The sequence below is a fragment of the Heloderma suspectum genome, chromosome 2 (genome assembly GCF_057233095.1).
Source record: "Heloderma suspectum isolate Gila_16-S chromosome 2, 16-S_ref, whole genome shotgun sequence".
Taxonomy (NCBI): domain Eukaryota; kingdom Metazoa; phylum Chordata; class Lepidosauria; order Squamata; family Helodermatidae; genus Heloderma; species Heloderma suspectum.
In genome coordinates, this window is record NC_139459.1 from 142,844,656 (window position 1) to 142,872,460 (window position 27,805).

General features: G+C 45.2%; 2 protein-coding genes and 1 pseudogene across 4 annotated transcripts in view; 1 reads left to right on the forward strand and 2 right to left on the reverse strand.

Moving 5' to 3' along the window:
* Nucleotides 1–26,064, reverse strand: part of TMEM139 (transmembrane protein 139) — a 50,817-nt gene extending 24,753 nt beyond the window's left edge. The window contains exons 1-3 of the mRNA XM_084835125.1: nucleotides 25,965–26,064; nucleotides 16,752–17,165; nucleotides 1,666–1,732 (exon numbers count right to left, since the gene is read on the reverse strand). The gene's annotated coding sequence lies outside the window, so the exon portion shown is untranslated. The remainder of the gene's footprint in view (nucleotides 1–1,665; nucleotides 1,733–16,751; nucleotides 17,166–25,964) is intronic.
* Nucleotides 1–27,805, reverse strand: part of LOC146352896 (protein CFDP2 pseudogene) — a 1,048,348-nt pseudogene that overhangs the window by 117,634 nt on the left and 902,909 nt on the right. The window lies entirely within an intron of this gene.
* Nucleotides 25,602–27,805, forward strand: part of LOC146352899 (rap1 GTPase-activating protein 1-like) — a 76,109-nt gene continuing 73,905 nt past the window's right edge. For both annotated transcript variants that reach the window (XM_084835119.1, XM_084835120.1), the window contains exon 1: nucleotides 25,602–25,793. In XM_084835119.1, coding sequence (XP_084691245.1) covers nucleotides 25,660–25,793 — 134 coding nt within the window. In that variant the 5' untranslated portion in view covers nucleotides 25,602–25,659. The remainder of the gene's footprint in view (nucleotides 25,794–27,805) is intronic.

Below are 27,805 nucleotides of genomic sequence, written 5' to 3' on the forward strand. Positions count from 1 at the left end.
GAAGTGGAAGTCATTCATACTTCCTGTCCCCATTTTTTGTGTAATTCCCCTCTTTGAGAAAGTTTCAACAGAACTGAATAAAAATGAAGTAAAATGTATTGCTATCTATATGAAACTCTTACATTCTGTGGAAAAATGGAACACCAGGAACAGGCATACAGGTCACAAAAGCAAAATTGTTAAGTGCTCTGCGCAGGGACCATCTTGTAAAGTTAGTTCAACAAACTTACCTGTTCCTCATAAATCCATAGCAGTACACAATTCTCTGTTAATTGATTTATAGGTTTCTCAGAAAACCAGATGCATGTGAAAGTTCGGCCCACATGGTGTTGTGTTTCATAGAATTCTCCCCTCACAAATCACTGACAGAACCACACCAAAGGATCATGATCCAGTGAGGAAGCATGCATATCTTCCACCATTATCTATTTAGGACTCAATAGGAATTTTTCCAGGGCAAGCCCCATGAGAAACACAGTAGTATTCTTAAAGATCTCCCTTTCATTTCAATGTGCCTTGTACGAGAGAACTTCACAGTGGATTGTGCCCTTAATATTACTGTGGCTACACGATCTGTTGGAAGATAGATTCCAGTATGAAGCACACCTTTCTATATGAGGTATTTATTGTGTGCTTGTGAGTCTTCACTCACGGTAGTTTGTGGGTGCTTTACATGGCGTAGTCATCCTCCGGGGCCTGTCCTGTTTTTTGCAACTATTATAGAGGGAGGGGGAGGGGGTTCTAATGAGGGAAGTCTGGAATTTCTGTGAATGGCAGCATGAAACCCTGGTGTATTTCCGCTACACCACAGCACCACTTAGTGGTTGTGTAATGGAACATATAGAAAAGCAGAGAAAGAAAATGCCCGGAAAAAACATGTGTGAAGGAACCAATCTTAATCCCACAAAGAATCCGGAAGCAGAAGCCTCTGTAAAGTGGCAGGTTAAAACCCACATGCAGAAAAGCCCTAGGTGCTCAGCAGCAATTGGTATTGCAGACTTATTGAGTAAATAGCCACCTCATTGTAACTGGGTTGCTGGGTACATAATGTCCCTCATATTGAAATATATCTCAGAACTAAAATGTTCTTTTCTTTCCATGCTGCCCCATTCTATGCTTGAGATGGCTCACAACCATAAAACAATATAAAATTCATAAAATATTAAAACATGTTTCCAGTTCTCCTTGGGTCCAGCAGCTGTCAGAAAAAGTGCTACTCCTAATGACAGTGGAATCCTATTTGGTCTCTTCCATATACTTCTTAGACCACTTTACAGTTACAGTGTGGAATCAAAGTATTCCAAGTAGAATCAAAGGAATTAGTGGTTGCAACAACCTAGCCTAAACTCAAGCACAACTGCAATGAGGGTCTCGAGAAAGCGGTGGGGGCATTTGTAAAATGCAGACTATGGAGTTGATGAGGCTGAAGTTGGTTAGGAGTTCCTAGTTGCTTATTCCTAGGGAAGTTTGAAGCAGAGCTCAATGATCAATGTTTATATGGCTCTGCACTACAAATAGGCTTTGGTCTATCCCATACTACATATCTCCATGACTGGGGAACTCTTCCCCCTTCAGATTCATAACCATGTGCAGCTGCAATCTGTTTATCACAGTGTAGCCAGAATAGGAATGGGAGAAGAGTAGGCGCACATGTTCCAACATTACCTTTTTGCTTCCTCCAGCTATGATTGTGTCCACTGAGGTTGTGGGATCAAAGGCTTGTCCAAAGTCCCTGCAGAACGTCCACAAGATTTTTAGCTGAAAACTGGAAACTATATATGGAAAAGGCCACAGTCTAATGTTTTATGGTACAAGTCACTCTCAGATAAAGTTTGCAATGAGCCAGCCTTCTCAATAACTGAAATATAAACACTCATGCTGCTGGGAATTTTGCGTCAATAACTCTATTGTACATTACTCAGCCTTGCTAGATTTTATCTGTGGTCTGGAGGAGGCTGATTTACCATCTCCCAGAGGGCTAATTGATTAATTAATTAGTTAATGATTTAACTCTGCTTTGAAGACATGGAGTGTTGCATGGTTAGCAACAATCATCATTTAGAGCAACATACTTTACAAATCTAAAACTGATTGAGATTTTAGTGCTAGATTTGGAAAATTGAAATGGCACCCCTTGTTTATACCAATTAATGCGGGGCACATTTCATGGGGAGGTTCTGGACTAGCCCTATTAAAATAAAGGAGAGCTAAGCAAGAGTGTGATAGTACAATTCTTTTTATGGGGCTTCCATACAACGACTTTCCTGCAGATTGCACCCTATGGGTCAGATCTGTCTGGCTCCCATTCAGCTGCTATAAATGGCACCCAAAACCAGTTGTAGCCACTTCAACTTCACCTTTCCTCATGGGCCACTGCTGATGAGGCATGTACACTGTTTCAGCATGGAACTACACATTCCCAAGCAAATACAGGGTTTGATTACCACCCCCGTTTGCCCTGTACAGCTGATGTGAGAACAGGAAGAACAGCTTTGCAGGTCAGAATCAGGGCTCAGGAGACAGGTGCTTAACCCCTTCCCTGCTAAACAAGTCTCCCCTGCAAGTGCTTCCCAAGCCTGATTTACTCCCCCAGCCAAGCTCAAAGACCAGAAGTATGCTTAGCTGGGAGTAAAACAAACTGGGGAAGTATTTTAGAGGAGAATTAATGCATCTGGGAAATGCTAAGCACCTCCTTCTCCCACCTACCAAGTCTTTTGAGAAAATGCCTTCTGCACTGATGGGATTAATGATGCCTCCTGTTAGAAAAGCAGAAAAAAACCCTCAAAGGCAAAGCAGAGGGAGCGTTTGCCAGTCCCACATGCACAAACAGCTATCTTAATAATTATAAAAGGAGACCACACCCCTTTTTAATGAAGAAAAGGTAAAATGGTTTTACTCACAAATGTTCTAGGATATAAAATGCAGGTACAGTGTAGAGTTTCAAAAGAGTTTGTTCAGTCTATATTGTGTTCCATTAAACAGGCAGGAGTGAGAGAGCAAACACGTGTGCTCTCAGCAATGGGGGAAGGGGAGTGAAAGGAAGAAATCACCGGAAACCACATTGTAGGCTATAGACATCCAAAGGCTAGTTGTGGTCAAAATTCCCATGAACTAATTGCAACACTGCCCCCTTCCAGTAATTTGCAGAGGAGGTTACAATATTCCCAACATGCATTTGCGTTTTCTTGGCAAATGGGAGATTGGAAACAGGGTTTTACCATAGTAACATCTAGGTCTGTCCTCACAAACTGTCTCAGACAAGGTTTCTTAAAATTGAATGCTTTCACTCCATGAGCTTTCCCAAATGATCAGTGAATGCATGATCGAACCATACTGCACCTCAAAACATTTTAAACATGCCCTCTTCTGAATTTACTCCATACCTTGGACACACACAACACCACCACCAAAATGCTAACCATCTATTTGACCGGTGAGTGTGCAGAATTCTCCCTGGGTTCCACTTTTGGTAGAAAGGCAGGGCACAAGTCAAACAAACAAACAAACAAACAAACTCCTTGTGCTACCTCGGCATGATTACAACTCTAAAGTTTGCAAAGGTCACATGGAAATGACAGGATTTATGTGGCTAATGTCATTAATACCTTGATGCACACCTTCCAATATGTATTTGTTAGATGAAAGCAGGGACTTTAAAACATTACATGGACAACTTACAGTGAGACAGAGACCAAGCTTCTCTGAGAGACCCTGCCAAAGGAATTAGGGTAGGTGGCTACCAGGAAGAGGGCCTTTTCTACTGTGGCACCACGTCTGTGGAATGAGCTCAGGAGGTTTGCCTGGCACCTACGTCGTACTCCTTTTGGCACCAGGTGAAGACCTGTTTATTTTCCCAGCATTTTAGCACTCTAGTCTTTTAGCTCTGCTGTTTTAAATCTGTATTTTAAATCTCTGCATTACTGCTAGGTTTTATTCTGGTTGTACTTATAAGCATTACTAACAACAAAGCTAGCGGAGATGACAGTATTCCAGCTGAGCTATTTAAAATCCTAAAAGATGATGCTGTTAAAGTGCAGCATTAAATATGCCAACAAATTTGGAACACTCAACAATGGCTGCAAGGCTGGAAAAGGTCAGTTTACATTCCAATTCCAAAGAAGGGCAACGCCAAAGAGTGTTCAAACCACCGCACAATTGAACTCATTTCACATGCCAGCAAGGTGAGGCTCAAAATCCTACAAGCTAGGCTTCAGCAGTATGCGAACTGAGAACTACTGGAAGTACAAGCTGGGTTTCGAAGAGGCAGAGGAACTAGAGCTCAAATCGCCATGGAGAAAGCAAGAGAATTCCAGAAAAACGTCTATTTCTGCTTCATTGACTATGCTAAAGCCTTTGATTGTGTGGATCACAACAAACTGTGGCAAATTCTTAAAGTGATGGGAGTACCAGACCACTTTACCTGTCTCCTGAGAAACCTGTACGAGGGTCAAGAAGCAACAGTAAGAACCAGACATGGAACAACCGAGTGGTTCAAAATTGGGAAAGGAGTACGACAAGGCTGCATATTGTCACCCTGCTTATTTAACTTATATGCAGAGTACATCATGAGAAACGCCGGGTTGGATGAATCACAGGTTGGAATTAAGATTGCCGGGAGAATTATCAACAACCTCCGATATGCAGACGATACCACCCTAATGGCAGAAAGCAAAGAGGATCTCAAGAGCCTCTTGTTGAGGGTGAAAGAGGAGAGTGCAAAAGCTGGTTTGAAACTCAACATTAAAAAAACGAAGATCATGGCATCTGGCCCCATCACTTCCTGGCGTATAGAAGGGGAAGAAATGGAAGCAGTGACAGATTTTACTTTCTTGGGCTCCGAGATCACCGCAGACGGTGACTGTAGCCATGAAATTAAAAGACGCTTGCTCCTTGGGAGGAAAGCTATGGCAAACCTAGACAGCATAGTAAGAAGCAGAGACATCACCTTGCCGACAAAGGTCCGTCTAATCAAAGCTATGGTTTTCCCAGTAGTAATGGATGGTTGTGACAGCTGGACTATAAGGAAGGCTGAGCACTGAAAAATTGATGCTTTTGAACTGTGGTGCTGGAGAAGACTCTTACAAGTCCCCTGGACTGCAAGGAGGTCAATCCTAAAGGAAATCAACCCTGAGTGCTCATTGGAAGGACAGATACTGAAGCTGAAGCTGAAATATTTTGGCCACCTAATGCGAAGAGAAAACTCTCTGGAAAAGACCCTGATGCTGGAAAAGACTGAAGGCAAAAGGAGAAGGGGATGACAGAGGATGAGATGGCTAGATAGCATCACCGATGCAATGAATATGAACTTGAGCACACTCTGGGAGGGAGTGCAGGACAGGAAGGCCTGGCGTGCTATGGTCCATGGGGTCACGAAGAGTCGGGCACGACTGAACAACAACAACAACTTTTATATTGTAGTTTTAAGCTTTCATATTTTATATTGTTTTATGTTGTACTTTATGGTTTTAATTTTTGTGAACTGCCCAGAGAGCTTCAGCTATTGGGCGGTATAGAAATAAACAAATAAGCTAGCCATGCCATTGGATAGCCCTCCCATGCAGAAAACATATTTTATATGAAGCTGCCACTTTCAGTATTTCATACAAAGCTACATTTTATTATTGTTGCAACTCTGGAAAAGCAAAAGGGGCAGCTTGAATTTGGCAGGAAGAGTAACAGAGACTGTGGAGCTGGCTGGCAAAAAGAAACCTCAGGGAATTGCAAGGGTGTGCTGTACCTCTGGGGTGACTGATACTGTGCCAAAATCAGCATTGCACATGTGTAGTAGTACCAATCTGCTTCCTTGCTCCCACTCCCTGCCCCTGCTAATATATTTCTAGTTTAAGGTCCAACCTTATGCATGTTTAGATGGAAACAAAAGTCCTCCTACAACTCCCAGCATGCCCCAGCCTGGATGGGGCATGCTGGGAGTTGTAGGAGGACTTTTTTCTACATGCATAGGATTGTTCCCTAAGAGGTTTTACTAAAACACTATGAATCTCCAGCATACTTTCTCCAGAAGGAAAGTGACCCTGTAAAAAGCTGCCCTAGGAACTTCCGGTTGGAGCCGATGTTGCTCTGGCAGCTTCCCACGGGTTCTCCGTGGGAGCTTTCTCAAACAGCTTTTTAAAAGGTTGAAAAACCTTTTCATCTCTCCCCAGAATTAAAAGGGGGGGCAAGCCAACATCTGGATAATATCTTGGAGAAAAGTACCCCCCTCAAGATAGTGGGGGGGCTGGATTCCAGAATTATCTCTCCAGAGCTTTACCAATGCAAAAAGCTGTACTGAGACTCCTATTTCATAGGAGAAAACAGGGCTGACGTGTTCGATAATAATATATGCTTTAAGAAATATCAACAACTTCTGAGGGATGATTTAAGAAATGTTAACAATATTTGAGAACATCTGAGGACCTGCAAGATCTGTCTGAGAGAAACATGTCTGCGCCGAGGAGAAGAAAGGAGCTGGCATCAACTCCCATTGCACCCCCTGTGTCAAAAGCTTTGAGAACAGAAGATATAGGGGAATTATTTACTCTGATAAAGACTTGATCTTCGCAATTTACAGAGCAAGCCAAAAGGTTGGATTTAATCCAAAATTCCATCACCGCCTTGTAAGGAGCTGTAGATTTAATTAATGCGTCATGGCAAAAAATGGAGACGAAAATTAATGAGCTAGAAGACTGAGTGGCAGGAAATGAAACTACTACACAAATTTGTTTTAAAAATGCCTCTGATAGAATTTCCCAACTGGAGGCCTTCACGAGGAGATCTAATGTACATATTATTGGGATTAAATCTGTCTAATGATGTAAAATTGCCTATTTTTGTAGATAAACTTTTGCATGAGATACTCCCTATCCCATCTGATTATTTACTTGATATTGAGCAGGCATTTCATGTGCCAAATGCTAAAGGGACTGATTACATGATCATAGTCCAATTTGCAAAAGTCTCCACAAAGAATTATATCCTGTGTTTGGCAAGAGAGGGTGGAAGCCTTTCCTGGAAACAAGATAAAGTTATGTTATTTCCAGACTACATCAAAGAGGTGGTGAATAAAAGAAGGCAATTTATCAAAGCAAAAAATATGGCCAAACAAAGGATATTACTTAAAATATCCTGCTACACTTTGTATTAAGACTGAAGGTCAGATGAAGAAGTTTCTAAATCATGAAATGGCAGAGGCATGGCTGAACTTAAAAATGTGTGAGAATTCTGTTATAACCCCATGAACTGGAATCTTTAAACAAGTTTTGTTAACTGTTTGTGTTTAGTCTACATGATCCAGGCTAGCTCAGAAGATAAATGATTATACATGTATTCGTTTATTCTCTTTCATCTTTCATTTTTTCTTGCTTTTCTTTATATTTTTTATTTTAAAATAGAGAATCTATCTAGTATAAAATATTACTGACTGTTGAAGGTTTATATTAAGTTTTATTATTATATAACATTATATATTTTTATTATTATTATTATTATTATTATTGAATGCATTGTAGGCCTGTTTCTTTGATATAAGATTGATGATATTGAAATGTAAGGTTGTTTATTAAACTGTAAGATTGTTAAGGTTATAGATATAGTTTTTAAAATAGAATGGCATCGGAGGCCGGGGGGGTATTGGAGTTTAAACTTAATTCTCTAAAGGGGAGGGAGAGGGAAGGGGAAAGAATCTTCTTTTTTCTTCACTTCCTTTCCTCCTCCCTTTCCCCCTTTTTTCCCCTTTTTCCTTCTCTTTTTGTTATTGTGGTATCCTCATCAGAATATTGTATTGTTGGGAACTTGTAGTATTGATCAGGTTGTGGTAATTTTGGTATTGTTCATTTCATTTATAAAGATAAAATAAAAATACATTCAATAAAATAAAATAAAAAGCTGCCCTAAAAGTACCTATTTCCATATGGGTAGCAGCAAAAAAGAGAGTCTTGTGGTAAAGATTGAATGTATTATAGCAAAAGCATTTAGGGACTAGAGGGGAGGTCAAAAAACAGTTTTTAAAGGGCAGGGTTTAATGTGGGCAGTGAAATATCACAAAAGTTAACCTATCACAACTCAACACATATTCATTAAAACCCCTGTGGTGGGTGCCATTTTATGACCCCACTATTGTTATTTTAAGTGATCTTTTAATTATTGTTTTCCAGCTATAATTTTTGTAAAAAAAAATGAAAGAATAGTATAGTGCTGTGACGCCATAATGCTATAATGTTAGTTTTTAAAAAATTACCGCCCTCTCCCAGTTGGGTCACTACCAAAATGGTGTTGACCAGAAATCTTTTTAAACCTTTTCCTAAAAATTAGCGTTATTGCATAATGTAGCAATCAAACACCATAATAATACATTAACACTATAGCAGTATTGTATTCTAATGCTATTCCTTCTTCATTTAAAAAGAAAGAAAAAGAGAGAGGGATAGTACTAGAACTCCAAATAATGTTAGTTTCTGTGTTATGGTGTTCTAGTTCTATAATGTGATAATGCAATAATACTAATTGTTTATAAATGATCTTTAAAAACTTTCCAGTCACTGCAATTTTGGCAATGCCCAGAAATAGCTTTTTTGATTAACATAATATAGCATTAGTATGTTGCAGCACAATACCGCTTTCATCGAAAAGTGTTCTAGCAATACTTTTTTTTAAAGTGATTTTAAAAAAAAGTTTCCTAAAATGGCGCCCACCACAAAGTTTATAACGAATGTGTGCTGAGCTTCAAATGGCTCCCACCCATGGGAGCTATGTCATGCCCACTGGTGTGGACAGAACACAGATAAAGCACAGTACTCCCAAGAGTATGGAAAGTCATTTGCAATTCCACTTGCAGCTTACAACAGAGAAGCAATGATTGGGTACTACTGCTAGGAGACACCGATTTGGAGGCAGCTTTAGTTGAAGGGTAGGAAGAAAAAGGCATTTAATTTTCCTTCTGCCAGGCTCATTGCAGTATAGCCATGCCTATTCCTGATGGGAATGGCTGTCTGCGCCATACAACTCTTCATAGTCTACGCGCTGCTGAGTGAGATCTTACCTGGGCAATATAATTATGAGTTAGTAGATACGCAGACGATACCACCCTAATGGCAGAAAGCGAAGAGGATCTAAACAGCCTCTTGCTGAGGGTGAAAGAGGAGAGTGCAAAAGCTGGTTTGAAACTCAACATTAAAAAAACGAAGATCATGGCATCTGGCCCCATCACTTCCTGGCATATAGAAGGGGAAGAAATGGAAGCAGTGACAGATTTTATTTTCTTGGGCTCCAAGATCACCACAGACGGTGACTGTAGCCATGAAATTAAAAGACGCTTGCTCCTTGGGAGGAAAGCTATGGCAAACCTAGACAGCATAGTAAGAAGCAGAGACATCACCTTGCCGACAAAGGTCCGTCTAATCAAAGCTATGGTTTTCCCAGTAGTAATGTATGGTTGTGAGAGCTGGACTATAAGGAAGGCTGAGCGCCGAAGAATCGATGCTTTCGAACTGTGGTGCTGCAGAAGACTCTTACGAGTCCCCTGGACTGCAAGGAGGTCATATCAGTCAATCCTAAAGGAAATCAACCCTGAGTGCTCATTGGAAGGACAGATACTGAAGCTGAAGCTCAAATATTTTGGCCACCTAATGTGAAAAGTCACTGGAAAAGACCCTGATGCTGGGAAAGATTGAAGGCAAAAGGAGAAGGGGACTGCAGAGGATGAGATTGCTAGATAGCATCACCGATGCAATGAATATGGACTTGAGCACACTCTGGGACAGGTAGGCCTGGCATGCTATGGTCCATGGGGTCACAAAGAGTCGGACATGACTGAACGACTGAAAAACAAAAGAGGAGCTACTCACATCTTTCTGATGAAAACCAGCTTTCCAAAATGTGAATTAGAACTGGGCCCTCACTGCAGCTCTAGCTGCCATTATTAAATCATTCCATTCTTCTGTGCCACCTGTGTATGTTTAGACTATAAACTCAGTGGATCGCAAACACTGACCTTTTATGCAAAATATCTTGAAGAGCTTGTTTTGTGATGACCAAGCTCCTGTTAAAGACACAGAAGAGGTTGAGAACAGGTTTTTTACTTATCAGTGGACAACATAGCATGACTTATTTTGTGTATTTATGTATGTGTTATGCATGTATTATTACTTAAGATATTTATATTTCATTAATTAAAATATTTATAAAGGTGCCTTTCCATTTGAAGGTTTCCATTTGAGGCTGTTAATTAGATAAAACATTACATTTTGTTCCCCATTATTTGCCTTCTGCAGTACTCCAGGGCACAAATTGGGATCCTGTTTTTCAAGAATTCTCTGCAGTCATGATATCTTTGATGGTAAAGGGTCAAATTCTGTTTGTCACCAAAAAGTTCTGCATGGAAACTGGGCTTTTGAGAAAGGATGCCACAGAGGGTTTGGAGGGCAACTGAAAGGCTCTGATCTTTTTCTGGAGGTAGATGGTCTCTGCAATGAGTAGGGGTCTTATGGTAGACCCTCTCCTATCTAGCTAGCACCATCCCCTCCTACCGGTTTTCCGCTGTCAAGAGTCCACGTTCTGATTTTTGGAAATAAATGTTCCATTAATGGGCAGTAGTGTAGTGGCAAATTCAGAAGTGCAGGGTCCCTTCGTGACAGTCACAGCCATGCCCCCGCACAGCCACGCCCCCTTCTAAGATTATACAACCTTCTAAGATATGCAGCCTTCAACTGGGATACAAAAGCAGCGCAGCGGAGAGTAAGGCAGTGATATATCAATTGGACGTCTGAGAAAAATACAGGGGTGTTAAAATCTTTTTCATGCCTTCACTCACCCACAAACATTTTAGGTTTTCAAAATATGACACCTTATGGAAGCTTCACCCTCTCAACTCAGCCTTCATGGACAGATCCCTTCTAATTTAAACAGCCCCCTTGCACACTCCCTTAGCACCCCAATATTACCCATTAGCCTTCCCTAAGCTCCTTCATTATATTTCCCCCATCCCCCTCCAACAGAAATGTCCACACACCCAGCTGGATTGAACTACACGCACGCACGCGTGCGCACACACACACACACACACACACACGTGTGGTAAATTTGGAAATGCAGTTCATTGTGACAGTCTCCAAGGGCAATCCAAAAATTTCAGGCAGCTGTGTTGATCCATATCAACAAACCAGTTCTAGGTGTTTTCATCTCCATCAGGAGCACGTCTTTGGTAAAGCAAAGAGGTCTTAATTGCCCATTCCAGACCAAGTCATCCCAAATACTTTGCATTCCAATATGGAGCAATATATTATTGCTTGGAAAATTCATTCCCCCCCCCCCCCCCACACACACACACAGCTGCAGTGAGGATCGCAGCTGAGCTCAGAGGGAATAAGGAGTTCCTAGGGGGGTGGCAGATGACATCAGAGTCCCCGCTAAGGAAAAAGTGCTGGGGCTGCATCCCTGCAAGCCCTGCCTCTGCTACACCACTGTGAATGGGCACTGATGGCTAGGAGATGCTTGCTTAAGTCATCACGCTGGTTGGCAGTTATTGAACATGTTCCACATACTTGATGGGGAGCAAGAAGAAGCAACTGGGATATGAGAGAGAGAGAGAGTTTTGCAGCTGTCTGGTAAAAGGCAAACGTTTTGAGGGGGTAGGGGGAAGAACCTTTTGTGCTTTTGAGGAACTGCACGCAGCTTTTAAGGCGACTACTGTCTATTTACCCAGTCCCCTATACTCAACTTGTACATTTACAACAGCCTATAGCATACATTATCACAGCCTTACAACAACCCTGTAAGGTAGGTCATAATTATTATCCCCATGCTGTAAATGAAAGAGCAAGCTGATCGGGCCATGGGAGATTCGTTATCGGCTCTCCCACCATTTCTTTTGAAACTTAAAAGCCGCCCAAACCGAAACCAAACACGAAACCTAAAAACAGCAGCTGGGGAGGGGTTGGGTTGGACGGTGGTGGTGCCGGGTGTGTGCGGGGGAGAGGGTTAAAGGGATTTTCCACACACACACACACACACCCCCCATCCATAAAAAACGGCGGCTTGTCTGCCAGGCAGCTGCTGTGCGCCTGCGTTGCTGAAACGTTTCCCTGCAAGGCAGGTAGCCAGAGAGGCTGCAGTGCAGCGCGGCAACGCGTGCACAATCGCAGCCTGCCGTCATCCTCTCCCCCGCGCCGACGAGGTCCGCCTGCCACCCGCACTGCAGTGGATCGTGCCGTCCACACTAATCAGCCGCCGCTACAACGGGCAGCTTCGCCCTCCTCGCCCCGGACGGGATGACGTCATCCTCTCGGCGGGAGACGGGTGACGCCACACCACAAAATCAGCAGCAGCTAGAACGTGCAGAGCGCCGTCGCCGCCTCCCCTCCCGCGCTTCCCGGGACCGGGCGCCCTCTGGTTCCAGGGCTGGCACCGTCGCCTGCAGAAGTGACGGGGATGTCTTTTTATTTCTTCTCCGGCTAGTTTCTGTTAAGGCTCCACACTGCTATGTTGTGGGACGGTCATTCCGAACTAGGGCAAACATTCGCAGAACTTGGGGAAGGGAGCATGGGCCTGCTGAGCCTTCCCTCAGCGCAAGACCTGCCTGTACAGAACACCCCTCTGCCCCCAAAGTGACCCGTTTGGCTTGCCCTCCAGGGCCACTGCACGCATCGTGTCTCAGGATACGTTTCTTGCTCCTTGATGGAAACTAGAGAACAATGACATACAAAAGTGGCTCTGAAAAGTAGCGTGCGTGTGGACAGAGGCGACCCGTACCAGCAATCACAAGCAGAAGTCGGATTCGGATCAGAATGTGGACGCCATCCACTTTCTGCATTACTTTCAGTGCATATTCAGATTTGCATTTCTACCCACATCCAAATAATGTGATGTGGTGGTTAGTGTTGGACTGGGGAGACTCGAGCTCTAGTCTCCACTCAGCCATGAAGCGCACTGGGTGGCTTTGGGCCAGTCATGGACTCTCAGCCCAACCTACCTCACAGGATTGTTGTGAGGATAAAACAGAGGAGGAGAATCATGTATGCTGCCCTGGGCTCCTTTGAGGAAAAGACGGAACATAAATGTAGAAAATAAACGGCAGAGGCAATGCACGTTTAAGCGCACATCTGAATGCCATTGCACCCAATCTACGCTTGCCGTTCTTGATACGGACACGTATTGTCTTCTCTGGATCAGGGCAGCTGTACTTTGACTTCCAGGTCACACCAGAGCTATTTAAACATTAACTATGTAAGCTGACAACTGTTTTTTTTTTTATGTATTGATTCAGCCAGCAAGTTATTAGTCACTGTGAAGAATGAAGAATTGGCATGGTCTAGGGCTCCTTTCCTACTTGAAAATAAGCCCCACTGAATGCAGTGGACTTTCTCCTGAGTAAATATGCATAGGATCAGGCTGTAAGGCACTGGCAGAACAACACTGAAAAAGAACAGGCTGGAGCAATGAGAAATGGGAGAAGGCTGCCTGCAGGCAATTCAGACTAGTACAGAACAAGTGAGGCTATGGAGGTCCAAGAAAGATTCTGGGGAACAAACAGGCTTTGAAAAGCTACAGTCCAGATCCCATCCCTCCCTGTGGGAAAATAGAAGTATGGCAGCTATTACTGGAGCCAGTGAGCACCAGTTGTGTATAAGCTCTCTCTCAACCCCTGCTCTCCCCCAAAGTGCTAGGATTTCCTGCTACAGCATCAGTTCTCATGGGAAAAGGCAACATTGGAATCTTTGGGTGTTTTTAAATAAGTGACCGAGCCATGAACGGTGCAGTTGTTGTTGTTCAGTCTTTTCCAGCATCAGGGTCTTTTCCAGGGAGTTTTCCCTTCGCATTAGGTGGCTAAAATATTTGAGCTTCAGCTTCAGTATCTGTCCTTCCAATGAGCACTCAGGGTTGATTTCCTTTAGGATTGACTGATTTGACCTCCTTGCAGTCCAGGGGACTCGTAAGAGTCTTCTGCAGCACCACAGTTCTAACATCGATTCTTCTTCGCTCAGCCTTCCTTATAGTCCAGCTCTCACAGCCCTACGTTACTACTGGGAAAACCATAGCTTTGATTATACGAACCGTTGTCAGCAAAGTGATGTCTCTGCTTCTTACTATGCTGTCTAGGTTTGCCATAGCTTTCCTCCTGAGGAGCCAGCGTCTTTTAATTTCATGGCTACAGTCACCGTCTGCGGTGATCTTGGAGCCCAAGAAAATAAAATCTGTCACTGCTTCCATTTCTTCCCCTTCTCTATGCCAGGAAGTGATGGGGCCAGATGCCATGATCTTCGTTTTTTTAATGTTGAGTTTCAAACCAGCTTTTGCACTCTCTACTTTCACCCTCAACAAGAGGCTGTTTAGATCCTCTTTGCTTTCTGCCATTAGGGTGGTATCGTCTGCATATCTGAGGTTGTTGATAATTCTCCTGGCAGTCTTAATTCCGACCTCTGATTCATCCAACCCGGCATTTCTCATGATGTACTCTGCATATAAGTTAAATAAGCAGGGTGACAGTATACAGCCTTGTCGTACTCCTTTCCCAATTTTGAACCAATCAGTTGTTCCATGTCCGGTTCTTACTGTTGCTTCTTGACCCTCATACAGATTCTCAGGAGACAGGTAAGGTGGTCTGGTACTCCCATCACTTTCAGAATTTGCCACAGTTTGTTGTGATCCACACAATCAAAGGCTGTATCATAGTCAATGAAGCAATGAATGGTGCAGACCCAAATTCAAATTTTGCCTCTGCCACAAAGTCTCTAGATGGCATTCAGGCCTGAACTGCATGCGACTCAGGAGACCCATGCTCAGATCTCTCGACTGAGCTCCTCCTAGCACTGTTTCAGAAGGCATTGTGCAACTATTCCATCTTTTTCTCTTTAAGGGAAGAAGTGGTGGGAAAGCACAGGAGGGTTACAGGTGGAAGGCGATGATGTCTATACCCCCCCCATAAAATTCTGTGAAAGAGGGAGAGTGATGGCCTCGTCTGAAAGCACTCTTAAAAACAAAACAAAAAACCTGAAAACTGTGTGTGTGAACTGGATTGGGACAACAATGCTTGGCCAGAGAGAGTGCTGCTGCATAGCAACTTACAATTTCAGGTCATCTAAAAGAACAACACCCATTTCTTTTTCTCTCCCCTCACATCTAGAAAAACAGGATCTCAGTTTGTATCTGGAACTATTATCAGATGGGGGGGGGGGGTTCAGTAGGGAATCAGCACACAGGAAAAGGGTTAAACTCCCCTTTCGGAGCACCACAGCCGAATCCAAGCCAATCCACCTCCATGGCTGCTTTTAAATTTTGGAAAAAAAAACAACAACGATGGGAGAACCAGTCACAGAGTTCTCATATGTGTAGATTGGCCTTCATCCTACCCCACACATATGGGGTAAGTGCATATGGGGGTAATAATCCTGACCTACTTTATGGGGCTATTATAAGGATTATTGAGAAAGTCTTTAAAGTGCTATAGGCTGTTGTTACTACACATATAAAAGTTGAGCACGGGGGAACAGGCACACATCCAAACTGACAGCACTTGCCTTTAAAGCAGAATGCAGTTCCTCAAAACCACAAAAGATTCTTCCAAAAAAAGCTTGCTTCTTGCCAGGCAGCTGCAAAACTCAGACTTCTCTCTCTCTCTTGGCTGTATCCCAACAGCTTTTCTCTTGCTCTCACCCAAGCAAGTGGGATATGCTCAATAGCTACTAGACACCAGCCATCAATTACTATTTAAGAAAGTATATTCCAGGTATCACTGTCCATTAAAGAAACTTCTATTTCCAGAGTCAGAGTTATACTCTGACGGTTGGATCCAGGTTTAAGTAGGTGCAACTGGGCTGGCAGAAGCAGATTTTCCTGCCCGCTCCTTCCCATGGCAGCCCCTCCAATCCCCCTGAAAATGCTACACAGAGGGTTGGGGGACCCTGTTGAATGGGGCGAGTTCTGGTGTGGGGATAGGGAGGAGGGTGGATCCCTGAAAATTGGGGAGAGGCACCTTCCATGGGTGGTGGCACCTTCCATCCACAGAAGGCAGAATCTGAATCCAACCCTGACAGTGGAAAAATGGGGGTGAAGAGAAGGATAGGAGAGGGCTTTTTTTTTGTCTGTCACAGACATCCCTGACCCTTTGTAGAGACCACCTACCTCTTTTTTTGCAAAACAAAAAAGGGCAAAACAGACCTTCAGTTGCCCTCCCAAACGTCTGAGGTATGCTTCCTCAAAGCCCAATTCCCCCATTGATTATTTGGGGGGCAAACATGGTCTGCCCCATCACCATTAAAAGGATTGTTAAAGAGAGGGCTCTACGCTTATATTTTATTTAATACATGTTCACCTGTATTTTGGATGCCAGCAACTATAAGTTTGGATGGAAAAGCGAGAGGCAGGAGGGCTAAAAGCTTAGGGCTCACGCTGCAGAGTTACACCCCCACCACACTGTCAGCATATTTTCAAGCTCTGCTGGTGGGGGCAGATTTGCGAGAGATCCTATCTATTTGCACCAAGCAGGCATACGTTGGGTAAAGGACCACACTTTAAATGGAGATTCTCCCCACTTATTTGGTTTAGCAATGCATTAAGGCAGGTGGTTCATGGAGCTCTTACTTAGGGAATCCCTTGTGCTATTGCCAGGGATATCCACCATGTAGATGGATGGGATGCTTCAGCCCATGGTGATCTCCTGCCAGCCTATATGGCTGATGAGAACAATCTGTGGGAACTATAAAGCCTGAACAGCTTGTGTCCTGCCATGAGCATGAAGGTGTCTTGAGGAGATATATACATACCTAAAAGACTCAGTAGCACCAGCTCCAGCGCCCCACCAAGAATACAGGAAACTGGCATCTCAGAGCAGTTCTTAGAGCAGGGGCAAGTTGTCTGGGCATGCATGTAGCACTTAAGAGGACTGACCTGCAGTGTGACTCATGTTTGGATGCATGATCGCACACTGCCAGCACACAGCAATGGTGACCAGGAAAAGGAGAGCAAGTGCACTGGTACATCAGCAAGTCACCCTTTTGTCCTTGATTTCTGTTGCTTCAAGGAAGAAGTAATCTCAGCACTATTTACTGGCTGGCACAGTTACTGCCATCTTCTGGAAATGGTTTGTTTTGCAAGCTTCAGGTCTCATCAAGTCTAACACAGACAAGAGAAGGAGGTTAACCAGGAGTTGCTGCGTCATGCGCTTTCATTGGGAAATACTGGAAAATAAATCAGAGATTAAAGTGATGACTTACATTAAGCATATAAATGCTAGTCCTAAGAATGTTACAGCATAATCATATCCTTGTTACACTCATGAGGCAGGGACTAGATTGCTCCTAAATCCTCCTGCACCAGCACAACCCAAAGATATGGTGATGTGCTAGATGTATTTATGTAATTTTTCATCCACCCAGTAACACATGTTCTCAGGTCAGATTATGTAAAGCTAAATGTATAAAATACAGTACAAAATACAATGCAAAATATAATACAAAAACAGTAAACAACACTGGAAAAACGATATAAAACATATAAAAGCCATAAAATCTAGAATGCCTGGGAGAAAAGAAAGGTTTGGCCTGGCACCAAAAAGATTAACAGGGTAGGTGCCGGGCAAGCCTCTTTGGGTAGGGCATTCCATAAACGGGGTGCCACAACTGAGAAGCCTGTCTTGTATCAACCGGCCTAACTTTGTTCATTGGGGCACCTGGAGGAGGGCCTCCAAAGATGACCTGAGAGCCTGGGCAGGTACATATGGGAGGAATCATCCTTTTATATTTTCTGGCCCAAAGCTGTTTGGGGCTTTAAAGGTAAACACCAACCTTTTGAATTTGGACTTGGAAACAGTCTGGAAGCCAGTGCAACCGACAAAGCACTGACATCACATGGTCATATCAACCGGTCCCAGTTAGTAGCCCAGAACTCTATTTGGAGTTAACTGATGTTGCCAAGCCATCTTCAAAGGCAGCGCCATGTGCAATGCATTGCGGATATCCGACAGGGTGGCTACCAGCGCATGGATAACTGTCACCAGGCTATTTCCAGATAGGGTTGCAGCTGGTGCATCAGCCTAAGCTGATAAAAGGTGCTTCTGGCCACGAAAGGCCACTTGTGCCTCAAGTGATAACAGTGAATCCAGGAGCATCTCCACACCATGCACCTCATTTTCAGGGGGAATGCAGCCCCCTCCAGGACAGGTTGAAAATTTAAGCGGGCAGATGAACCAACCACTAACAGTATTTCTGTCTTGTCTGGATTAAGCTTCAATTTATTGGCCCTCATCCATCTGCTGCCTCACCTGGTTAGATAAAAGTAAAACTGGGTGTATCCACCGACCTCCACCCACTTCCCCAGATAACCTGCTCCAGTCATTTCATGTAGATGTTAAATAGCATGGGAGATAAAACCAAGCCCTGCTGAGCCCCATGACACAATTGCCACAAAACAGAGCAATAATGCCACCATCATTGCACCAGCGGAAAATCCTGGCAGCAGAACTCTTATGCCAGCAAAATACTATCAGTGCAAGGTGGAAACATGAGTGTGGCAGGGAGCAAGCAAAATGTAGGAAGCCATCTATGTCCCTTGGAGGTCATTCTTGCCTCCTGATTGGCCAGGGCTTCCCTCTGCTGACTCAGGTGTAGATGCTTGGTCTTTATTGGACAGGACTGATGGATCAGGCATGCAGCTTGGGAGTGCTCCTGGACCTGATGCTACTCCTGGTTGTTTAGCAGCTTTGGTTACTGTGCCAGTTTATTATATATTTACCAGACACATTTATACTGTGCCTTTCTATTTTAAAACAACAACACTCATGGTAGCAACATCAGAATTAAAACAGCCCCTCCCCCTACTTTAAATCTAAACTCAACCATTAAAAGAGATAGGGACAGGACATAAACTTCACAGAAATTCCTGGGAGCATAAGAATAATCAACATTTCAATGGGCCAAATGCCCACTGAAATTTAAAAAAAAGCCTTCACAAGGTGGCAGAAGGTGTTCAAGGAGGGTGAAAGATGGGCCATCCTAGGTAGGTAGTTCCACAACTTTGATGAGACCACAGAGAAGGCAGGCCTTCCTCTCCCACATCTGAACTGACCACTGCTCAGATGTTGGACAGCCTCTCAGTGAGCAAGTAGGATCAGATGAAAAGAGACTAGATATCCAAGTTATTTATTTAGGAGATATCTAGAGTCATTTAGGGCTTTAATGGTAATAACCAGCACTTTGAACTGAGCTGAGAAAAAGCCTGGAAGCCAGTAAAGCTGTTGTAAAAGGAGTCACATGCTCCCAATAACTGGCTCTGATCAAAACTCCAGCTGTCGTAACCTGGCGAAGTTTCTTCAGAGTGGACAGAGTGGCAGTGGATAATTGCATGACAATAATTCAGTCTCGGTGTAACTAAGGCATGTGCCACCAGGACCAGATCCACTCTTTCTAGGAACAGACACAGTGAGTGCACCAGCAAAAGCACTGCCGCCCATGGCCACCACTTGAACAGCCAGGAGCAAAGTTGGGTTCAGGATTACTTCCAGTCTGCAAATCTGAGACTTCAAGGAGAGTGCAACCCAATCCAGCACAGGTTGAATTCCCATTCCCATATTGGCAGTTCCATTAATACAGAGAACCTTTGTCTTTGTCTTCTGTGGATTAGCTGTTAATTTGCTCAGCCCCATCTAACTCATTACAGACTTGAACTACTGATTCAGTATCTTGACAGTGTCCCTGGAATCTGGAGGAGAGAAGGAGTTGGGTGTAATCGCACTCCAAATTTTCAGGTAACCTCTATTGGTTTTATGTAGATGACAGAACCCTGTAGGACACCATAAGCCAATGGCCAACGTGTTAAGTAGCAGCCCCCCAAACTCTCTGGGAAAGACTGGAACCAACACAACATTGTGTTCCCTAGTCCAGCAGTCCCCAACCTTTTTGGCACCAGGGACCGGTCCAATTTTTCCATGGACTGGGGGTGGTGGTTGCCACTGGCAGACTTCTGGCTGCTGGGACACAAATGGCGTCCTCCCTATTCTTTGCAGTAATCAGCTACGTAAAGATTTACGTAGCCTATTACTTGTAGAACAGGGACGCAAATGGTGTCCGCATAGCGGCCGCCACTTGTGTCCCAGCGGCTGGAAGTCCACCAGCGGCCAGAGCCGGCCAGCAGCTCCGTGGACTCACCGCGGAGCAGAGCCAGCCGGGGCCAGCGAGGATTCCGGGGGGGGGGGGAGGGATGGATCACCTCCTGCCTGCTGCGGACTCCCACGGACCCAAGGTGAGGGGGTTTCGCACACCCCTGCAGCCCGGTTGCTGACAGGCCATGGACCAGTCCTGGTCCTCAGCCTGGGGGTTGGGGACCCCTGCTCTAGTCCCTTTGGGGCTGGGCAGCTCAGAAGGATACCATGGTCAATGGTATCAAAAACTGCTGAATTGTATCCCTACCTGGAGAAATGGGATCTGGTCATGGCCAATCTTGCTTTTGTCATGTCCCTGCTGAATTATTGCAACATGCTCTACATGGAGTTGCTTTCGACAAGCATCTGGAAGCTTCAGTGGTTCAGAATGTAGCTGCTTTCGGGTATGAGGTGTTGTCTGGTAGGAGGTGTTCTGATCACATCATTCCAATGATGTTTCAGCTGCAGTGGCTATGAATTTGTTTCTAGGATCAGTTCAGAATGCTGGGGTTAACTTTAAAGATTCTAAGATTCAGGAGAATTTATTTATTACATTTCTATACTGCCCAATAGCCGACGCTCTCTGGGCAGTTCATAGCAGTTAAAACCATAAAATACACGAACATGGTAAAAGATTATAATATATTATTTATTTAGTATATTTCTAATCTGCCCAATACCTAATGTTCTTTGGGCAAATTACAACCAGTTAAGACTTACACAATGGACTTGAGCACGCTCCGGGAGAGAGCGGAGGACAGGAAGGCCTGGTGTGCTGTGGTCCACGGGGTCACGGAGAGTCGGACGTGACTGAACGACTGAGCAACAACCACAAGACTTACACAAGTTTGAAACTGCAGCGTGAAATCAGATCACACAGTCCTCCTCCTCCCCTGCAGAAGCCTGCTCAGGTACTCCATTCAACAACTGAGGCCCTGTTGATTCACCACCTGAGTTTTGGCAGGTGGGAATGCAAAACAGCCTTTTTGACTGCGGCACCTAGAGTGCCTTTCAGCAAGCAGTTAAAACATAGCTTTTCCAGAAAGCGTTATTGCTGTTGCTGAAATGTTATTTTGGCTGTTTTAAATTTCCCTTGTGGCTGTTTTTATATTGTTAATATTTTAACACTGGGTTGTTGTTGTTTTATAATGTACACTTCCTTGAGGGTCTGTGAGAGGAAGATGAGTTCTAAGCGTTTAAATAAAATTAACAATATAAATAAATAAATCACAGAAGAAAGAATGCCTGCCACCCACCATGCCAGGCAGAGGCACAAGCAAGGCCTATAGCAGTAGCACCAGCAGTTGTGACCAGTATCTATTTAGTGGTGGGACTGTCGCCCTTTTACTCCTGCAGGGCTCCTGTGTCTTTCTAGTGTGCATGACAGCAGTAATGAAGTGGTAAATTTTGAAGTGCAGGTGCTCATCATCCCATTGGTAAGTGGGTAACTCCAAGTGCCCCCCCCCCCGCCATGCGGGGGAGGGAAACATTTAAAATTAACCACTTCCCCGTGGGATACCCCTGCTTTTAAGAGTGGACTACACCCTTGGTGGGGTACTCCACCCAGCCCATCCCTGCCTGTGCCAGCTTCATATGAAACTAGACACCCACTACACTTAATACTGAAGATCGCTCTCACCGCTTCTAGTTTGACAGCTGTCAGACTAGAAGCAGTGAGAGCGATCTTGAGGGAGAAGGGGAACTGTGTGTGGGGCACCCTGAAAAATGGGTGCAGGAGACTAGATGCAGGCTATCCTTGACTGCAACCCTGTATGTTTGCTAAGTGCAACCTACAGGGCCCCAGTCAGGGCAAGCCGGTTTTCTTTGGTAACCTGCTGTTGTGCAAGCACACAGCAATGGTAAACCAAAGGAATTTTTTTAAAAATTGGGGAGACATTAGTGTGCGTTCCCCCCCCCCCCGCTCCGTTTTTGCACAAAAACAGGGCTGGGGGAAAAAAGGGTTCTGACTGCGATCACAATTGAAGCAGGGATAGGGGACTTGGCGGCAGAGGAGATGGGTTCTGCCACCAAGTCCGCTCTGGGGTGCCGGGCGGAGCTGGCTGGAGGACTGAGGGGAAAGTTGGTGAGAGGGGCGGGACAGCCAGTGCCCTGTGGGTGGTGCACCTGACTGTCTGTTTGCCAAATAGCTCCCAGTGCATGTCTAGTCACACATCGTGGGTTGGCATGTTGTGCAAACACCCCCACTCGGTCTTAATTGCCCCTTCAAGACCAAAACACCCCCAAATACTTTGCATTACAACAGGCATAGCTCACAACTATATATTGCTGCTGAGAAAATTCATTTTCCCTCCCGCTACTGTGAGGATTGCAGCTAAGCTCAGAGGGAACAGGACATTCTGAGGGGGGTGGCAGATGACGTCAGTGTCCCTGCTAATAAAAAAAAGTGCCGGCGCTGTGTCCTGAGAGCCCCGGCTCCACTACACTACTGCATGATAGACAGAAGTATACCAAGTACACCCCTATTCAACACAGAGTTGCAGTTATGGAGGACAGCTGCACCTGGAACCCTCCTGCCTGTCATGTAGCTTTCAGAGGCACAGAGGCCCTGTGACTGAGCATAAAAGAGGCTGGCAAGCCCATTCTCTTGCACTGCTGTCAGAATTGACTATGCACCTGATGATGTTGAACAGAAGCTGTGACTGGTTCAGCTGGCTACATGGTTCAGCTAGTTCAGCTAGCCCTGCCCTGTGCATTATTCACCTCAGCTGCCTTCACGATGGGCACAGAATGGAAGGGTGCAGAGGATTCTCCACCCCATCCCACCCCTGGCCTGAGTGGAGAATCCGCACATTGGCCCCATATCCACCACTAGACCACTAGCAGGGGTGATTGGGCGGAGTCCCCACCATGGGTACACTTGATGTGATAAACCACCAGTAGCATGAAGGAAGCATGAGGCAGAGGGTCAGGTGAACTGCTGACATTATCTGCTGGGCAAACAACCAGCAGCTACTGGTAAGCAACCAAGTGCACATGGGGTGAATGAATGGGTAAGGGGGAGAGGACTGGGCAAGGCACCAACCAGGTGTCTTCTTTGATCCTATCACACTGCCCCTTGTCTGGCATGCATGTGCTTCCTCAGCCCCTTTGTTCTGCCATATCACAGCCAGGGCTCACAAACCTGGAACTCTTGTATGCAAAACCTGTTCCAGTAAGATATGGCTTTACATAAACCCTTTCAGTTCTTGGCAACATGGGGCTGGAGAGGGGAGAAGGGGGCAGGTCTTAGGCTAAACCCTTGGGAGGCTATAAGAGCAGTCATCTTACCAAAATCTCTCGAAGAACAAACTGGCACATCATCCAGGAAGTCAAAAAGAACCCCAGAGTAACATCCAAGGATCTGCAGGCCACTCTCGCCTTGGCTAATGTGAGTGTTCATGACTCAACAATCAGAAAAAGACTGAACAAGAATGGCGTTCATGGGAGAACAGCCAGGGGAAACCACTGCTCTCTAAAAAGAACATTGCTGCCCGTTCGCCAAAGATCACATAGATGATCCCCAAGACTTTTGGAACAATGATCTCTGGATAGATCTCTGGACAGATGAGTCAAAGGTAGAACTTTTTGGCCTCAACATGAAATATTATGTTTAGCAAACAACAAACACTGAATTCGACCAGAAGAACCTCATCCCAACCATCAAGCGTGGTGGTGGGGATGTGATGTTTCAGGCCTGCTTTGCTGCCTCAGGACCTGGACGGCTTGCCATCATTGATACAACCATGAATTCTGCAGTGCAGAACTCTCCTCTAGAAGATTCTAGAGGAGAATAGCAAGCCACCTGTCCTTGAGCTAAAGCTGAACTGAAAGTGGGTCATGCAACTAGACAATGATACAAGCAGATCTACAAAAGAATGGCTGCGGAAGAAGAAATTCTGTGTTTCAGAATGGCCTTGTCAAAATCCGGACCTAACCCCCATTAAAATATTGTGGTAGGACGTGAAATGAGCTGTTCATGCAAGGAAGCCCTCAAATGTTAGAGTTGAAGCAGTTCTGTAAGGAGGAATGGGCCCAAATTCCTCAAAACCGACCTGAGAGACTGGCCAACAGTTACAGGAAACGCTTACTTGAAGTCATTGCTGCTCAAGGGGGCCCACCAAGTACTGAACCTAAATGTTCACATGCTTTTTCACACATGGCTATTGAATGTTGAATCAGCTGTGGATAAACAAATGTTGAAAAAGCATCATGTTTTTGTGTCATTTGTTTGCTCAGGTTATGTATTGTTTATCTAGGATTATGGGGTTAGGTTAAGATCTAATATCATTTTAGGTTGGAAATATGTGACAAGCCTAAGGGGTTCACAAACTTTTTCTCGCCACAGAAAGTGACTGGAAAATATATGTCTGCACCTGCCCAGACGCTTGGGTGCTTCCAGATGAGGCCTTTATCCTGCCATCACCCTGCCCATTCATGGAAGTTTACGGGAGGTCCAGCCATTGTCATCTTCCACTCATAAACCTCCCAACTTTTCCAGCCACTTTTCCCATCATTTTTCTTACCACAGAAAATCTATTAAGGAAAAAAAGATGCAACAGCTGCACAGTGCCTTCTGGCTGTTAGTGCTAGGACCCCTTTGTCTGGAAGCGTCCTTGAACCTCACAGGTAAATTACCTCGCAGGTAAAATGGAATAATCTGGATGTGACGCTCCTGGAAGCTCCTTGGAGGAAGGGTGAAATACAGATGTGATCAAATTAGTAAATGAAAAAGGTCCATCTTATCAGAAAAAGAAAAACAAACACCAGTGATTTTCTTGCTCAAGGGAAGTGCAATATAGCCCCACTGCCTACCAAGGACTGTATTCAGTTTCCTGTTCCTTCCACCTGGCCAGAAGTCTTTGGCTGCAAGCCTGCAGACAGCAGGGGCAAGGTCATTTGGTTTCCAATGTCTTATCCTCTGTTTTCAAAGGAATCTGCCAGAGGCCTTTCGCCAAAGACTATGGAGGCAGTGGCATTCGCTTCCGAGTAAACGTGCACAGGATCAAACTGACAGATACACATTGCTACTTGAAGCTATAATCTTGACACCGGTGTGCGTGCAGAAGTTATATTTAGCGGACCACTGGCCACTTTGCAGTTCAGAAATCCTGAGTATGCGTTCTTGCTATTAAAACAGTGCAACTCACTCGTGGGCCACGGAGATTCTACTTTTAAAATCAACGGTGTCCATCGTGCACGGCAACCCATCCTGCCGTGCACAGTTGGTTCCGGATTAGAATCAGTGCTCATCATCTCCTTTACAAATCAGATGGGGGGGGGGGCTGGCTCTAATCTGTGCTGCCTCGAGGGGGGCTGCTAGATAGCCAGCCAGCCAACCTGCCTGCCTCCAGGTCGGCCTGGCCCCCCCCCCCATTTCCCCCTCGGAATGCGTTCCCCTCCGCCGGCGCCGGCCCAAGAGCGGCTCCGCGCCTGCCGGCCCCCTCCTCCGCCCTGCTTTTCCCGTTCCTCGTCTGCAGGTGGAGGCGCAGCAGCGGAAGGGGAGGAGAAGAGGACACCGCAACCGCCTTGAATAATTGATGGGCTGGGCTGCGAGGGGGGAGCGCGCGAATGCGGAGGAGCCGCCGGACGCCGGGCTCCCTGCGCCGCCGCCCCAGCCGCCGCCAGCCCCAGCCGCTCGACCCGACGCCCGCGATGAGAGAGCTGCGCGCAGGTAGGGGAGCTCGGCCCCGCGTGGCGCCTCTCCCGCCGGGCTCATTAAGAGGGGGACGTGGCCAGTGGCGGAGGTGGCTTAAAGCAAACATTAGACACGTCCATGGAGGGGAGGGGAGGGGATATTAGCCGTGGCTGCTAAATGGAGCCTCTCTCTTCAGAGGCAGTGTACCTTTGCACACCAGTAGCTGGGGAAGGCTGTAGCCATCAAGTCCTGTTGTGAGCTCCTCGGGAGTATCTGCCTGTCCGCTGCTGGAAACAGGATGCTGAGTGAGACTGACCTTTGTTCTCACCCAGCAGGGCCCTCCTTATCGCGTTCTTCTCCCTGCCCTGGGAAAGCCTCCATCATCTCCCTTCCAAGGCTGAAGGATGGGTGGGAGTGGAAAAGGGAGGATCATTGATAGTGGTAGAAGGCACAGCCAGTTGGGTTTCTACCCACCTACCCACCCCTTCCCAACAGCCTTTAAGAAAGTCATTGCAGGCAGAAATGCACCAGGTGCAGCTGTTCCCTATAACTGCAGCTCCATGCCAGGTGAAACTTGCACCTGTTAAATTCCTGCCTTCCATGCCACTGTTGAAGGCACAAAGCCAGGAAGAACAGCACAGGCAACTTTATAGTACTGGATGGGTTGGATGGGGGAAGGAAGAGGCAAATGTCCAGAAGGGCTGTTGAGATGCCCTTGCCGCCACCACTACTACCAAGGGGTAGTTACTGTGGGCTTAATGTGAGCTGAGGCTCAGCAAGGTTTAGCCCCAGCACCTGTTTTCAGTACTAGGGCTTATCCATGGAACAGGTCCATGAATTCATTTTTAAATTATTTTTTGTAAAATACCTCTCTGAGCATGTGTCAAATGCCTTTGTCTCATCACTTAGTAACCACAGCCAGCACTCACATATTTAGGACTGGCCAAGTAGTGGAAGTGGGGTTGCAGGTCAGAAGGCATGACTCCCAGGCAAAACTGCCCTGACATCTTTCTTGCTACAAATTAGGCAGCACGTAAGCACAAATGGGCTGCAAGATCACCTGTTACTTGGCAAGAGTCATTTCACTTGTGTCTGTGCCTAGTAGCAAATGCGCCCAGCAGGCTATGATGGAGTAGAGGTTGCATCTTTGAGGCTCTTTAGTATCAGTGGGTAGTCAAAGAGGCTCTGAGCTTCCCAACTGTGTATTGAATAGTGGACGTTATTATCTGTTTGGTATGTATGATTAGGAGTTACTTCCGTTTTCAAGCATTAAAAAAAACAAGAGTATTTGCGCTTCGGTGCTGTTTGGTGTATAGCGGTTGCTGTGTGCGAGAAAGACTATATTCCAGAGGGGTAGCCATTCTAGTCTGTTGCAGCAAGAACAATAAAGCATCTTGTGGCACATTAAACACCAACAGATTTATTGTGGCATGGGTTTTTGTGTCTGAGAGCTCTCTTCATCAGATGGTGTTGTGTTATCCTCAGTTGGCAGATATATACATGGGTATGGGGAGAAAAAAATCTCCCCCTGGGCTGGTATACACATGATGAGGGCTCTTAGTCTCGCATCAGACTTGCAGGTCCTTAATGTGATTCATTTAATTGATGGATGGTGCAGAAGATCAGTCTGTGAATTTCGTCTAGACTTCCAGATTTTGTAAAGAATTAGAAAAAGCATACACAATTGTTCAATTCAAGTGTATTTGTTTTTTGCCATTATGTTGAACAAAGATTACATTTTAAAGCAGAAAAAAAGATGCCGGCAAAACAAGTTAAGTCCCAACCCATAATCCACAAAACAAGAAACTCAGATATATTATACACTAATTAATCAACAACATGAGCAGTCAAATAATTCTGGTGACTGCTGGTTTCAAATTAAAAAGCAGCCACTACTTCTTTGTTGTTATTGACAAGCAAAATATCCACTACCTCTTCATTTCACCAAAAATCGCAACCTTGCAGCAGAGATAGGAGAACCCTATTTTTTCACTTTCAGAGACTGCACAGTAAAGCATGTAGTGTAGAATATCTTGTGTTACATCCTC